This window comes from Calypte anna, chromosome 1 (genome assembly GCF_003957555.1).
Source record: "Calypte anna isolate BGI_N300 chromosome 1, bCalAnn1_v1.p, whole genome shotgun sequence".
Lineage (NCBI taxonomy): Eukaryota > Metazoa > Chordata > Aves > Apodiformes > Trochilidae > Calypte > Calypte anna.
The window spans coordinates 41,545,173-41,561,968 of record NC_044244.1 but is presented as its reverse complement, the minus strand read 5'-3'; the positions used below and the strand labels follow the sequence as shown (position 1 = coordinate 41,561,968).

At 36.5% G+C, this 16,796-nt stretch overlaps 1 protein-coding gene across 3 annotated transcripts in view; it reads right to left on the bottom strand.

Moving 5' to 3' along the window:
- Positions 1-16,796, bottom strand: part of PACSIN2 (protein kinase C and casein kinase substrate in neurons 2) — a 58,159-nt gene that overhangs the window by 5,627 nt on the left and 35,736 nt on the right. Inside the window, exons 3-10 of one of the 3 annotated variants that reach the window (XM_030453517.1) lie at positions 8,542-8,698; positions 7,562-7,797; positions 6,785-6,940; positions 6,327-6,502; positions 4,373-4,493; positions 2,218-2,342; positions 1,461-1,577; positions 116-312 (exon numbers count right to left, since the gene is read on the bottom strand). In XM_030453517.1, coding sequence (XP_030309377.1) covers positions 116-312; positions 1,461-1,577; positions 2,218-2,342; positions 4,373-4,493; positions 6,327-6,502; positions 6,785-6,940; positions 7,562-7,797; positions 8,542-8,698 — 1,285 coding nt within the window. The remainder of the gene's footprint in view (positions 1-115; positions 313-1,460; positions 1,578-2,217; positions 2,343-4,372; positions 4,494-6,326; positions 6,503-6,784; positions 6,941-7,561; positions 7,798-8,541; positions 8,699-16,796) is intronic. The other 2 variants (XM_030453526.1, XM_030453531.1) reach the window with 2 other exon arrangements.

The window sequence follows — 16,796 nt, the reverse complement described above, 5'->3', positions numbered from 1 at the left end:
AAATGAAGCTGTATATTCAGAGAAACAGGTGACTTCAGAAAATAAAAGCTGAAGAGAATTGGTGCCCCTCATCTTTCTCCTTGTGATAAATACTTTGTGAATGCTGTAAACTTACCAGCTTTAAAGCTGAGTTCATCTTGCTCTTGGCCCTCATAGTCATAGAGTGCACGTACTCTGACCTCCATTGCAGGAGAGGCATCTTCATCAAATGGATTGGTGTCTCCATTTGCATCAGTGGAAGAGAAGGGATTGTTGGACTCTTCATCCGACCAATCTGTAGGGTAGCTCTGGTTTTTTTCATAGCTGCTAACACTGAAAACAATTTTTAAATTATTATTTTCTGCTTTGAAAATAGGAGACTAGAAATACCACTAAAATATCTGTTCCCCTAATTATGCTTAAAGTCTACTCTAAAGGCCCAGTTTTAGAACTTTTATTCTGGTATCTTCTCACCTATTTTTTAGTTGGCAATGCCTCCTTGAAAAGAAACAAAAAGTATTCTTGCAATAGAGAATCACAGAATCATTCTGGCTGGAAGAGACCTTTAACATTATTAAGTCCAACCATAACCTAACTGTGAAATCCAGTGCTTAAACCATGATCTTAAGTACCACATTTATATATCATTTAAGCACCTCCAGGGATGGTGATTCAACCACCTGCCTGGGCAGCCCATTCCAGTGTTTAATTATCCTTTCAGTTACAAAATCAGAAAAATGCAAAAGAAAATATAAAGATAACATTCCCACCAACTCAAAACCCATCTCTATCAAGGACTCTACACGATCCATGGGATTATTTACTTTAGAAAGGTACAAAGTACACAGGTAGTAGATCAGAGGAATTACCAGGTTTAGGATAACACATTTAAATTTCTTTTCAGAACCTTCCTCCTAAATCTCTATGCACCTCAACAACAGCTTTGAAGACTTTTTGTATGTTGCAATCCACCAATACAAACTTCATTATACTGCAACAACTTGACCATTTAAGATCCTTAAAGAAAATTTCACCATTGAGCATGCACATGCCATTTAAGAGAGTGGGGTATGACATCCCTAGTGTGTAAACTGAAGTAACAGGCAGCTGTTTGAGAAGGTCCTAAACAAAAAGAAAGCAGGTTTATTCAGCAAGAACACACAGAGCAGTCAAGCTCCAGAAGCAGCTTCACTAGAAAAATCCATAAGTTTTAACATTTCATAGGACTGTTAAAGGAAGGAGTAAAGCAACAGCAGTTCTGTTAGCAACTGCCAATAACCCCAGTAGTTTCAAACCAAAGGACAAGGCAACAGATATGGCATCTGTTAGAAAAGACAAGTTAGGTTACAGTGTTGCTCACATAACCGCTTAAAAGGACTTCATGCATGGACCAGCACAGTGTTATAGAAACCAAAAATAGAAAACCCTGGATAGAGGAAGTGCAAGTGTGAAAACAATTAAAAAAACAACATTTCACCAACTTTTTGATCTTATTGTCCTCCTTTTCACTGACAGTACTCCCAGTATCTTCTTCATCTTCGAAGGGATTGTAACTTGATTGTACTGACTGCACTGTGTTACTCTGGACACTAAGACTGCTAATTTGGAAAAGAAAGAGCATTATGGTGATCCTATCTGCTTAAGATTAGAACACTGTCATTGGTGTCCCACTAAGCAGTTTCTTCGCATACCCCTTTTCCAGAAAAAAAACCCAAAACAACAAACCCAAACATCTCTCAAGTGTAACTCAAGATCCAAGGAAGTTCAAGAAATCTCACATATGATATATGATACATTCTTCCAGAATTAGAATATCCTTTGTGGACTATGAAGACTGCAATAAAAGGCAGTGTGATTTTTCTCACAGTTCATGTTAACAGTTTGTATTTATCACACCCAAAATTCTGAAGTGACTAAATGGTTTGCAAGCTAAGATTTCAAACTATAATTGCCATTTCTAGAGATGGAAAGAAAGCAAGAGACTAACTACCAAATTAGCTATAGTAAGTTCAGTTTCTAATGAAGTTTGTTTTCCTTTAATTCCTAACAGAAAGAAAACTGTAAAATGGAGAGAATAATTTCCAAAATGTCTTGTGAGCTCCAGAAACACATCACTTAAATTGCTCACAGATCAGTAACATTTAGTTGGACAGTGACTTTTTGATCCCATGGAGCTTAGTGTACTTTAGTTGACAATCCCTTCCAATTAGTTTTTATAGATATGAAAAAAAAAAATACCTGCTATGTTTGTTAGGCTGTGAAACTTGATCTCCTGTCTGATTAATACCAGTCAGAGTAACTCCATCAGATGCCTTCTTCTTTTCTCTTCTACTGAGAGTGCGATTCAGATCTGCAGACCACTCCTATCAATGAATGCAAAACATGATTGATAAATTTAATTGAACGAGTAATTATCACATTTAATCTTTATTATAGAAAATACATTTATACATACAACAGTACAAATAATTATTAAAAAGGGAAGTTACTCTAAATGTTTCAGCTATATCTCTCATCTAGATTATACCCCAGCAATGCAAACAGATAACTCTACTATTTACATAATCCCATGGCTACCTGTACTTCCCTGCTATTCTGGACACCTTGAAAAGTCTTAAAATACCAGACATCTGGCAGACAACTGGAGAAATCAAAGGAGTGGGCCAGTGCAGATCTTTAAAACTTGTACCAAGTTTGCTCACTAATGCCAAGACATCTGCCTTTAAAAAGTAAACCTTACATCTAACTAAAAAAGGTATATATAAGACTGGGCTTACTTCTGAAGAAATGCTCTAGGAATGATCTGCAAACATATACAAAATTAATTGTGTATCACTTCTGTTCCTACAGTTTGAGCTGTTATGGCACTTCACTCTGGATTAAGTAAAATTTATTCTCCTTAAAAGCCATATATAAGAGCTAAGGCTTAAATCAATGAAACTGTTGACAAAACCCACGATACCATTTGCCAAGTATCTCCTCCTTGATGTTTTGAACCACTGTATGTCTCAGAAGGCAGACAGACAGGCATGACCAGACCTAAACACAACTTCTACCTATCAAGTCAAACTAAGCTGCATAGCAAAATAAAGCAGGAACCAAAAGACAACAAACTGGTTGCAAGCAAATGAGACATCTCAGGATCCTTAAATGTTAGAAAAAAAAAAGTCAAAGGCATAACTTGCTGTACAGAAGATAGCATTTGAGGTATGTATTTTTATCAGGAAGCAGACTTTGTGAGCTGCTATTACTACTGGTTTATACAAGTCACCCCTAAGTGATTTTTGGCCAACTTTTCAGAGATACCTCATTATTTTAACTTTGTACAAATACATAATGGATTTCTGAGTTATCATAGTTTAAAGACCACTGACCTAAGCATATTTGGATTTTATTATGCAATTTCATAATCATTTGATCATGGTTTTTTAAATTTACTTACGTCATCCTTGTAGCATGTGAATGAGAAAAAACTTGATTAGAAAAATAGTAACAGAATTTAATACATTAATTATAATGTTTATGAAAAAGGATGGTAATTTCCCCACACAGAAGTAGCAGTAATTCAGTGTTCCAGGTAAAGAACTTCTGCAGTACTATTATGAGTTTTCTTACTCAAACCTTCTAAATTTTAAGTCGCTCAGTATTTTAACTTCCCTGCCCCCATTATTGTTGTTAATAAGGGAACAGTGAACAGTCCAGAGTTGATGCTTCCATTCCATTAATTTAATGACTAAAAACTAGTTCAAGTAAACCCATGATTCTAGTCAAACTCATCCTGGTTCCAGACTTTTGATACTCTAGTAGTATGATCTGCACTGACATATTTTGGTGCTTGTTTCTTGTAGGCTGCATGAGCAGAACACTACTTTAAAACTCCTTTCTTTTGAGGATGGCATTAAACAATAGAATTATCAACTGGCTAAAGCTGGAACTTTTCTTAATATAATAGCATTGAAAAAAAATTAGTAAAGACTTATTAAATGCCAATCTTCAGGACTGATTGAAGTATGTACTTCCATCTTTTCCACAACCTTTGCTGCCTACGTTACAACTAACAGCAAGGAGTTTCAAAATTGGTCTGACACCAAAGGGGAGAAGTAAAGCATACAGGTAGCACATACAGGTGTTGGAGGTCTATCAACTAAACTATGTCTAACTGTGGTTGACTTTCAGCAATGACTTTAGCTTAAAAAAAAAAAAAAAAAAAAAAAAAAAAAATCACTGCAGAGTTTCCTGGTTTACCCCTTTTCTCTTCAAATAGGTGCCCAGTATAATCACCTCAAAAGTTGGGGGAGGAGAAGAGCCCAATGGAAATAAAGAAAACTGACACACATATGACAAAAACCAAAACCACACAAAACAAGTCTGAACTTGAGTACTCTGATCTTACCTCAAACTGAGGCCAATTCATTGACATCCCTGGACCTTGATTAGCTCTAAACCACCTCAGGTCTTCCACAGCATCTGCTGTTTTAATATTCTGTTCCAGTTCACGGTAGATATTTTTGTAACTGCAAAACAAATTTGTCTTCAAATTAAGTGTAAGAGAGAAACATGGAAAAACCCCTAGTCAGATTTCAAAAATAAAAAGCAAAAAAACCTTACTACTTTTATTTCTGTTTGTTTTTTGTTAGAGTTCTCCTAAGTATTTTATAGAAGTCATGCTGCAGATCCAACTTTGCCTGATCTAGACTATGCACATGATGTACATGATGTATTCACTCTACAGACTGTGACTACAATTGTTTTGTACAGAAAAAACCAATATGGTGCAACATAGAACTCAGAGTATAAGAAGGCATTACACACCAGCCACAAGGCTTAAATAAGACACAGAACTGCTTGTCTGTATTCAAGCTAGGGAGAATTTGGCAAATTCGTTTGAGAGCAAGTCACACAAAATTTTAGAATTAGTGCTACATTGCCAGAGTCAAATTTTCTCAAAATACACTTCCAAATTTCTCAATTCTATATATTATTTGACTGCTTTAACATGTATGCAGTATGGCTCTATTTTGACATCAGTGGTTCTTTCAATGTATTTGAGCAATAGGAAGGCATGTATTTTGAGAAAGGGAATAAAGAATTTTTAATTACTCACTAGCCATCAGTTAAATCAACAATAAACTGGAAGTCTACTTCAGTAGAAAACAGGTCAGTGCTATTTTCTGGGCTCTTCAGCACTATTAGTCTTAAAGTTAAAAATCCAACTTCCTTTTGGGGGTTTATGCTGCCCTTTTTATCCCTGTGTATTTAAAGACACAGGGATAAAGAACTAGATACATAGCCACAGTTGAATTATCTTATCCTGCTAGTTCTTTTCTTTGTTTGCACCTTAATAGTATAACACTGATCATGGTTAAAGCCAATCTAGTTTCTTCCTGACCAAGGTTACCTTGACCAGCTCCTTAATTCCAATAGTTGGACTATCCTAGGAGTTTTGTCACTAGCAGAGGAGGGAACAGAAATGAGAAGCCAACCAGGAGCATACTTTTAGTTAACAAGAGTGTATATGAAAAACTGCTGTTACAAGTGGGATTTAAAATTCCACTAGCATTACAGCATTTGCTCTAAGTATTCCAGTGTCTACCTTCTCAAATGAAAGAAAAAACAAAAACATGCTCACCACCATCATGTGGACATACTGAAGAAGCCTCCTGTCAAAGTGGCAATGTAGTAGATGATGACATGACAGGACACAGTCTAATAAAATAAGCTACACAAGCTCTGGTTTGAGTTCCCTAGCAGAAGTTTAGATTTCTTGGAACGTAGTGGAACAGGGTCAAAGTACAAGGCGCAAAGAACAAAGTACAAGACATGCTTTACACATACTACAGTGTAAATAGCAGACTTTGAAACTAAAATGGAGTTCAGCAATGGTTAACCAATGGATCTTTAATGTTTATCCCCTGGTTAATTCCTTTAGACTGAGCTCTAATATTTTAACAATAAATGTGTTTATGCTACAAAGTTCATGCTTACGCTACTAAATTCTAATTTGTTCTCCAATAAACATGCAAGACTTGGACCACAACTCTCCCAGTTTTTGATCCAGTATTTTTTTGATTCAAAGATCTGAATCCTGAATGGCACACAGAAGATTACGAAAACAGAACAAGAGAATGAGGGGGTCTTGGTTCATTTAATACTATGTTAAAGGCAGCAAAAGTTAAGGATGGATCCTAACCTGATCTTAGACAAAACAAATAATTAAGCTCTTTCAACTACATTTTAAACTGAAGCAACACATTAGAAACAAATCAGATTTCTAACACAGATCTACTTGAAATATGGATTAAATTTCACTGAGAAGTATTAATTTTGAAGTACTACATAGTTTTTACCTTGCAACATTAGACAAGTCAAGGTGTTTTTGAACTTCCAGTAACACTTCTCGAAAGAAACGTAGGCGTTTTTCCTCAAACTGCTGACACTGTTCAAATACCTGCTCCATGTTTTCCATATACTGAGGAGTGGCATTATCTAATTCTTTCAGTGATTTTTCATACTTTTCTTTTGTCTGGGGGTGGAAAAAACAAACTTAATATACTTAATTACTACCCTACATAGCAGACTTATCAAAACATTTAGGCTGTAAGTTCCCAAACTGCCCCTTCTCATGCTCACTGTACCTACATTAGGTCACAATGAGAATGATGCAACAAAACTGCAGAAAAGTTAAAATAAAGCTCTAAGTCTCTTCTCTGAGAGCACATTCAAGAGGACAAAATAAAATCTTAAATATGCACAAGCTATAGGTTAAAACAACTACACATGAACAGTATGCTAGCATACAGTATACCTTTAGTACATCTTGTTTGCTTCTTTCCACTTTGTCTTGTAATTTCTTAAGTTGTTCAGGATTTAGTGCTGGATCAGCCTTGCTGTTTGTTTCTCTGGATATAGCCAGTTTCTCCTCTTTGCAGGCTGCATGGTATGCTTTCTTTGCAGCTTCCACCTACGAAGTAGATTTGAATATGTGCATCTGGGACAGTTTATACAACAACCATCACTGATTTTTTGTTTCATGATTCTCTTTCCAAATTTTTTTTAATTTGTTTTTTAGGCCAAGGAATGAACAATACATAAGAACCAACATAAGGAAATTACTGTAGTACTTAGAAATCACCATACATGAAATTTCACTCTTAGAGAAGTATGGAAAAGATTCAATAAAAGGTTTACTGAGAGTCCCCAGTAGCATATTTTTTCCCCTCATACCCCAGTTCTGCTCCCCTTCTTCAGCAAACCTGTTATTTAAGAGTAATGTTACATGGCAGGGAAAAACCCACACTTTTCCCCTGCTTGTTTCTTTGAGCAATTAGTAAAATTCAAATGAGTTAAAACAGATACTGTTAAAATGATAGCTTAAATTCCACTTTTTCCAAGTTTTCACTGAAGTCACCAAGGTGAAGAAAGACCAAAAGAAACATTTATTTTCAGAAGAGGACAGAAAGCAAGAGATCTTTTTGAGAAAGGAGGGTCCAGCAGAGAGAATAGGGAGTTTACTCCCTTATAGAGATTTGAGACATTAATATATTGTAACATAGGATATCCAGTACATAATCTACTGCTGTACCTCTTTCAGCTTTTTTGCCCAGGGTTTCTGAGCTTTCCTAAATCCATCTTCTGCTTCTTTGGTTTCCTTAAATCCTCCCATCATTTGCTTATGAAAGGCTTCCTTCTGCCAGTTCTTGATTTTTTCAAAGTCTTCATTCATCAGTGAACCTTTTACTTCTAGATGTAGTTCACTCACTTTTTCAGCTTCTGACATAAAAGCACACCAAGCCCTTTCTACTGTTCCATACTGTGGGCCTAAACACAACAGAAAGTGTCATTCTCAGTAACCATCACCCACATGGAACTTATATTTCCAAGAAACTACCTCAAGCTGTTGACTTATATTCACTTGTAAACAGTAATAGTGATGCAAACCTAGAAAAGGGAACAGTTTGCTTTCAGATAAATCTAGAACATTATGAATTTTTACATCAGAAGACATAACATCTACTTAGTCTGGCCTCCTCTCCTTGTACCAAGACTGTCAGTATTGCACTTACTAGCTTCTCTTTGAACTGACTTCAATGTCTCAACATACTTTCTGAAGCATAGATAACCACATAAGGACAAACTATTTCAGAATATATTGAAATGGTCTCAGATTAGCCTTCCCTTAGAGCAATGCCTAGCTCTTTTATTAACTAGTCCTTCCCCCACAATCACTGGTCCCTTACTATTCAGATACACTTTTCAAACTGTGCCCTATGCCATTGGTTACCTAGAAACTGCCAGAACTTGCTCTCCAGAACTGAATCTATTTGGATATATCAACACTGGGGGAAGATTCATCTACTTTAGTATAAAACAAGCAAAGTAACAAAGGACTGGGGCTTTGCTTGTTTGTTTTTACTCAAGAAAAGCATGATAATTTCTTACATTACTGACCCTTTTGTAAAGACTCTACTAAAGGCCCAAAATATCTACTTTGTACTTACCAAAATATACACAAAAACATTTTTTCCATTTAAGTCTTCAAAATTAAAAATCAGAAGGTGTTACCTTTTTCCACAAGTTGTTTCCATCTTTTTGCCCATTCTGTAAGCTGCTGAGCATAGCCCTTCTCTATTCGTGCCCGTTCATGGATACAATTCATCAGATCATTGCACAGTCTGTGACCATCGTCAATTCGTTTTACTGTCCGCTTGTAGTTTCCAACCTATAAAGAGACAGGTATGTCACAATTCCTGCTTGAAAGCTCTGAAAACAAGAAAAATTTCTAATTAACACAAATACTTTTACCAAGGAACAAGATAATCTGCTAGCAGGAATTAAAAAAATTATAGCACAAAGCATTTTGCAATTAAGCTCAAAACCAACTGCAACAGCACCACAAAAGCCACGGGTTCTCCTGTAAAAAAAGTTATGAATTTCACAGGTGAAAGCTTTATTATATTTCATTAGTCCTGCAATGTAATTATAGGCAGTCATCATAATTGTTCTGCATTATTATTACTTGTTAATGTTTTAGATGATCAAGATATTTAGCATAAATGCAGTATTTCTCTCTTCTTTTCTTAATACTAAGTTCCCAATGCCTTAATTTTATGCTGTGCCTCATCTTTCAGGATTAACAGAACTGCAAAGACATGCAAAGGAGTATTTCAACACAACCATCAAGCATAACAAGAGGGTTTTATATAGAGTGCTGTATGGAGCAAGCACCACCACTACATATACAGCAGAGACTGGATCTGCCCTTCATTACAGCTGGGGGCTTCACTGCTGACAAACTGGATAGCAACTATTTCAAAAGTATGCTGTATAATTTAATGTTGGAAGATACTGACAGCAATGACATGGAATTCCCATACCTAGAATTAACTTGTGAATTCTAAAGAAAAAAATAGTCAACGAACAAGCTACACAAAGATAAGGACAGAGGAAAAACGCACACTATAAAATGAAAATTCATTTCATAATTAACACAGCCCTTTAATTTTTGTGTAGATGCTAACAACAATCTAGATGACTGAAGGGGAAAAAAAGGCTGATTCTGTTACCATAGTAGTATTTCCAGTGATTTCAAATTTGCCTTTGTAGACATTAAACAAGGCGTAAGAACTTGGTTAACAGAATTTGCACAGGCTATTAAATATCAAAGTTTCTTATTTTCTCTAGTCACCTGTCTGAGAAATAAAGGTTAGCAGTACTTTATAGGAGTTAGTTTAAAAATTCAAATACTTTAAGTGTATTTGTAATTTTTAATGTATGAATCGTATCCAACACATCTTAAATACAGGAAATAATCCAACTTTTAGGTTTGCATTTATTCAGAACTTTGTCAGCAGTTATAAATGCAAGCTATCTGCTTGAGGAAAAACTTCTCACAGTCTTTTGGAGAAATGTTCTTAAGCAAATACCTGTATCAAGTGCTGAAAAAAATTAGTGACTACGCTGATAAATACAGATGTATATGAGGACACCCCATGAAAGCTGGGGAAAAAAAAAAGCAACAACACAAAACCATCAATGACAAGCCACAAAAATCCTTTAAACAGTGGTTCAAAACATTAATTTAGGCATGGGTTTTGTTTTGGACTAGATCCATTTTAACAGGTTAAAGTAATTTAGGTAGCATATAAGAAAACCACTAGTTAGCAGTCACATATTTCTCTAAATCATGTAAAAAAATACACACACACCCCCTTTAAAAATAAGTGACAATATACTCGAAGATACAAAGCTACCACCGTCACAAAGAAGCCAATACCAATAATCAAGATACTCAATACATCCATATAGAAACAGATTTCCTCTATTATAGAGAAACTATGAAAAATAACCTCTCATTTGCAGGAGAAAAAATTAGAGAGGTAGGCATTTTCAAACTAACACTGTGCACTAATATATATATATACATATATATATATATACACACACATATACATATATATATTTATATATATATACATATATATATATATATGAAATTAAAGCATTGAAAATACTAAGTATCTCAAAGAATACTGTCTAAAGCCTTTGTAATGGAAGGGGAAATCATTCCTCTGCTCAGAATCACTCCAGCTGTAGGTTCACAGCCAAGCTGACTGTTCAAACAGGTTATGCTGGATTGGCACAACTACAGAAGTCTTATTAGCCTCAATTTGTGTCTCCAGTTATGTGCCCATGGATTTTTGCCTTTAGCACAAACATTTCCTTTCATTATCTTTCACTATTAAAATTAGCATTTTAAATGCTAATATTGAATGGGAGCTGGCTGCTTCATGGTATTTTTGATGATTTAATTTTGTGAAGTGAACAAATCTTAACCTGATGGTAATACCTAGCAGTTGCCAAATCTCAGGGAGGTAGAGAGTTCAAGTGAGAAATAAAAAATTAACTGAGAGATAAACAACTCAAGCAAAGTTGTTATGAACAATCCCATTTCAGGTCACAGTCCTGAACATCACTTTTTAAAACTATATTTTAATGGTTTTTATTGCCTTTTATAAAACATTTTTTAATTATTTATTTGCATTTGTTTAACATCACTTTAAGAAAATATCTCACATTTGATTGTCTTTCTATCAGTTATCTTTTCATTTCTCACGTTTGACTGAGTTGCCTTTATCTAATCATAAGATCACTGAAAACATTTGCAGAGCAAGGTGGACACCTTTGATGGCCAAGCACAAAGAAGGCATTGGATTAACCAGCTAGCACATGTTATGAATTGTGTGACTCAAACACTGGAACTCCTCTACATGGACATTTTCCTTGCAAAAACCAGAACACCATGAGCAGAACCACCAGCTCCCCCGAAGTTCTTTTCAAGGGAAGAACAGCATCTCCCAATCTGCAGAGTTGTCCCAGTAGGGACTCGGCTGTGTAGACAGAGGTGAGTGTCAGAGACTTGGCTGTGGTGGACAGTTGTTCTAGACTGACCACCAGTTTCCCCTTTTTGACTGCAAAATACTTGAGCTTTGCTACTAATAAGCCTCAGTTGATCCTATTTCACCTCATTTATCTCATATGTGCCTTCAGATCTCCCTTTTGCTTAGCTAAGAAAACACCGCTTGTCATTTTGGTATTTCCTCTCATGTATGAGCACTACAATGTCACCTCAAATCCTTTATTATATCTAAGATTTAGAGAACCTGTAATAACCAGAGAAAAGCACAGAAGCACACTGTGGTGAGGGATCTAGCATTGTATAGGCAGCAGTGCAGTCATCTCTCCTGTGTGACCAGTGTTCTAAGGTAGCCAAGCACTGTCACTGATACCATCTTCAGTGAGAATATTTAAGAGCTTACAGCCTCATTATTTTATAATTTCACAACACAAAGCACAAAGACCATATCTTAAATTATCTAGGCTCCTTTATCTCAACTTAAACTTTTTTTTTTTTTTAAAGCATATTCATAGAGAAGGATAAAAGCCTTTAAAGATTTAAACGTGCTTAGCAGGTTTTTCTGGTACACTGAATGAAAATTAAGGATATTTTGGTAGCAGCCGAGAAGGTGGCAAACGTTCAGCTATTGCTAAACACCAGTCAGTTAATTCTACCATATCATGGTAATCGCTATTACCACTAATATTTCAGAAGTTTCAAATGCCTGAAGTAAGACTTAATGGCAACTCTTTTTCCAAGCTTGCCTAGCTTATTCATAACTCGTCAGCCTTTATGAACTGGAACCATTTGAAAGAAAGTCAGTCACCATAGCATACAACAAAGGGTATTTTTATGGGCAAAAATTCACAGGCAGGAAACACAATAATAACCTCTAAGGGCTTGTAGTCAAACCCACGCATACTCACAGGGCCAATACAGGGCCACACTATTTCCAGCATTCCATTCAACCATTTAGTGGGATTTCTTTCCAGCTGTTTGAAATAGGAAGCTTTCAAACACTTCAACCAGCAGTAACAACTGTAATACTATGAGAGTTTTTCAAATAAAAAGAATTACCTTGGTGCCTATGTACACATGCACAGTCTAGGTGCCTATGTACACATGCACAGTCCAGGTACCTATGAGCCCTAGCTCTGTGTGTTTAAATTTTATAAATTTACCCATATAAAGTCATGACTGGTTGCAAGAAAAATCCTGAGGAAGCTTTTAAACCCACAAAATCAAAAGCCAAACATACCAGTAAGCAAACACCTGGCAACATAAATGGAGAACATTATGTTGCTCAGTGTTAGGAGAAGAAAAATGCATGTAGGAGGTACATCAGGAATCCACTATTGCAGGGTTCAAATATTTTTGAAATGAAAAAGCAGAACAGAACAGTCTGCTTCATCAGCAAAAAGCATTCACTGACAAGTAATGGAAATCTCTCAACACAGGAACACCTTTTTACTATTCAAGAGTCAGTTTTAGGAAATCCTATCAAATTCCAGGCACCCAATATACACCCCTCAACAGATACTTCATGTAGATGTTGGCTGAAAACAGCAGACATGAAGCAAAGGTACCAGGAGTACCATATGGGCAGGGCCAAGGCAACCTGAGCATCCAGCTTACAATGCAGTTTGTGAGAAGAATCTCCCAGATCGGCTGCCTCTGCTGTTCAGTGTCAGGTTTGGAGCTTACTTTTGGGATTCTTTTCAGAAAATGGGAATGCCAAATTTTATTGACCGATACTACATAGAGGATCAACTTCCTCTTTCTGAACAAGCTGAAAATCTTAACGTTGCTGGTGGATATCTCAAAACAAAACAAAAAAACCCAAAACCACTTCAGAATGCACCTCAAAAGGCACACCAGCTTCTGTCCTCCAAAAGAAGCACTCACAGGTCTAAGTTCATAGAGCTAGTGCCAGGTGCTGATTTAGCAGCTGTTCAAAATTACATTTTTTCTTTTATAAGTAGGTGTTTTCACAGTGCAGTTAAACACCCCTTCAACAGAGGGGGTCCCATATTGCTGATGCTTGCAGAACATGAGAGAGTAAGGACTCACATCCTGTTAGTGTGTAAGTGGCACAGCCTGTGAGGGACCCATGACTTATTATAAGTAAGAGTTTCCACAGGCAGCGTAGCTGTTCCTTCTGATGTCTTATCTTTCTAAATACACTTCTACTTTCATCTGCAGAAACACTCATTGCCTTTCTCTACCTTCACAGGTATCCAAGTGAACAATAGCATTGGTCTCAGCATGCTCTAGGCATTTTTTTTTTAATATGACCATAATAATAGTGATTAGCAGGCCTAAGGCCAGAGCTTAATTAACAAAACTTGTAATAAAATTTGCCTTTCATTTGTTAGTAATACACCAAATTACTCCATGTGCATTTCAAAACTACTTCAGCATAACAAGGGCAATAAGGTTGTCCATTTTTTGTGTTTCACTAAATGTTGAAACCACTCAGTTCTGCCACAGTCTGGCTCTGGATGCAAGAAAGTGCCATGAACAATTATGACAAGCTGAGATGTGTTTACAGCAGCCATGCAGCTCCCGAGAGTCCATATGGCAGATGATAAAGAAATTCAAAGGGTTTCAAATTGCACATCAGGTTCCAAATTTTCCATTTTCCTTTGGAAGAGTGACTTGCTAGAGGACAAAAAACTTTTAGGAGTAGCTTGGGTTAAGTAAATACTGAAAAAAATTCCTCAATTTAATTGTGAAAACTGCTGCTATTTCTATTCCTTGTTATAAATAAAGATGTATATTGCAGAAAGCCTGTTTCTTTTCAGTTATATCAACTGTTCTGATACAAGATACAGCCTATACTTAAGTCTTGTCCTACCCGCATTTTTTGACTGATATAGCTAAAGTAAGTCAATACCAAGAACCTAAGTCCAAATGGCAACATCTCCAGTTCGACAATGCCCACTTCTCCTTTCACTAAGGCAACTATTTCCCAACCACACACCTAAAACTGGTAACAACATCTATGTATATATTCCTTTAAAGGAAATATTACTATTCCTGTTGGATTTCGAGCACTGAACTCGACTCTCACTGCCACAACTGGAAGTTTCCATGAACAGTATTGAAATAGCAACCCAATAATATCTTCATAGATGAAGTAATCTCCACTGAATTGCTTTATGGACAGTCTGAGCATATGCAAACAGACAAGGTTAGAGCAGTAAGTGCTGAATCAGTGAGCACCTGAGGGAGCTGGGGTTCTTTAGTCTGGAGAAGAGGAGGCTGAGAGGAGACCTTATCCCTCTCTTCAGCTGCCTCAAGGGAGGTTGGAGTGAGGAGGGAAACAGCCTCTGCTCCTTAGTAAACTGTGACAGGACCAGAAGGAACAGATGGAAACTGCACCAGGGGAGGGTTAGGCTGGATGTTAGGAGACATCCTTTCTCTGAAAGGGTTGTCAGACTTTGGAATAGTCTGTCCAGGGCGGACTATTACCTACTTAAATACCCTGGAGGTATTTAAATGATGTGTGAACCGGTCCTTAGGGCCATGGTTTAGTGGTGAACTTAGTGCTGGTCAAAGGTTGCACAGGATGATCGTGAAGGTCTCTTCCAACCAAAGACATTCGGTGATTCTGTGATCATGCAACTATATACTATAGATACACATTTTAAAATATGATAGAACTGCTACTAATTACCTTTGTAATTGGTAATAATGACTTAGGTAATAAAGGTAATAAGGAACCTTAGCAGAGGCAGTGGCAACTTCAAAAGAAAAACATTTTTAGAGTCAGACAACTAATTAAAAACCAAGTGTTTTACTTCCTCAAAACAACATTGTATGAAATTTCTGTCAACTGCAATGGCAAAAACTTTGAAGTTGGTTTATCAACATTATATTAAGTACAGTTCTTATTATCAGCAGCTCAAGAGAACATCAACATTCAAGAAATGAAAGTTTCAAGAATATGCAGTGAGTAAAAAACAGTTTTCACAGTAACATCCTTCAGATAGGTCCCACACCCAGCCACCTCACTCTTTCCTAAATGTCTTTCAAGAAAAAGATGGGCTTTGCAGCACATTCCAGAGGTAAACAAATCAGAGCTATTTTGGGGCATGAGGGAACAAACTTAAAAAGCTCACCCTGCCAGACACTGTCTTCTGTGCTATTGCTGGCCTTAAATACATTCACTGCTTTCAGATGTAGGCAGTAAACCAAAGCAAAATGGCTTTTAACAAACTGTAGGCTGTCTTTAAAAAGCAATAAAGAAAACCAAATCCTATCAAATATCTTATAAACTTCTAATGAAAGGGTGCAAAAAGACAAAACACGCAGTAACAATACAACTTCCAAATTAAAAGTTCTTTATTTCTTGTTACCTGAGGCGTGAAGTACTGAGGCTGGCATTCCAGAGACAACACATACTTTCCAGTGAACCCAGACAATACACATTGATCTAAGCAGTTTAGTTACCCATTTTGAGAAAGATTAAGACTACAATTCAAAGTTGCAATCTTCAGAAACAAAATAATCCTTTCAGAATATACAGATAAATGTTTGAGACTAAAATTCAATCAAACTTAGTTGGCTCCAAACCTGAAGTACTTAAACAAGTGTTTGGTAATTAAGTTTAACAGGCCTGCTGTTAGTTTCTGTGTATCACTTAACATTGAAGACTTATTCTTAAGTTAAATTTATTAAGACTTGCACAGAACTTCCTCTACTTTAGGTTTCTGTTCTATCAACAGCAGAAACCTGGCAAACTTCCTCCCTCCTAACTCTTGATCTGAAAGATAATTCCTCCTACTGTTTTGACAGGCTTCTCTGTTGAAAGGCCAGCTTTAAAGTCAAATGGTACATTCTGTCAAGGAAGAATGGCCTAAGCAAACTACTGGATACTTTAATTATTCACCCAAACAAATAATCAGAAGTATATACAAACCAAAAGACATTTCATGCTAGCATCACACATGTATGGTTACCCTCACAGAAACACACAGAAGTAGAGTGCAAAGCCTACAAGAAAACTATTCCTGGATGAAAGTGATCACTCGAAATACCCAATATCAAGGCTACACTGCAGGGGACAGCACAGTTTCAGGTACTTCACCACTTTCCCAAATGTTGTGCTCTATTCCAAGCATTTTGTTCACACCCCACCTGTCCTGCCACATGAGGCCACATGCCACTATAAAGGCTGTCAACCAAAACATAACTTCCACATTATTCACATTTCTCACTGCAATAGGGTATTGGCCAAGACTGCTGGTCTTTTGATTAGTTTAATACCCAGTAATAAAGAGTCATCCTGTGACAAGTATCAAAGTGCAAAAACAGCAATTTATTTTGTTAATATATTCTCTCAGCTATTTCCAACGAGAGGTTTCTATTAAGACAGCTTATTTAACATGTTTACTCTCTCAAATTAAATAGACACTGT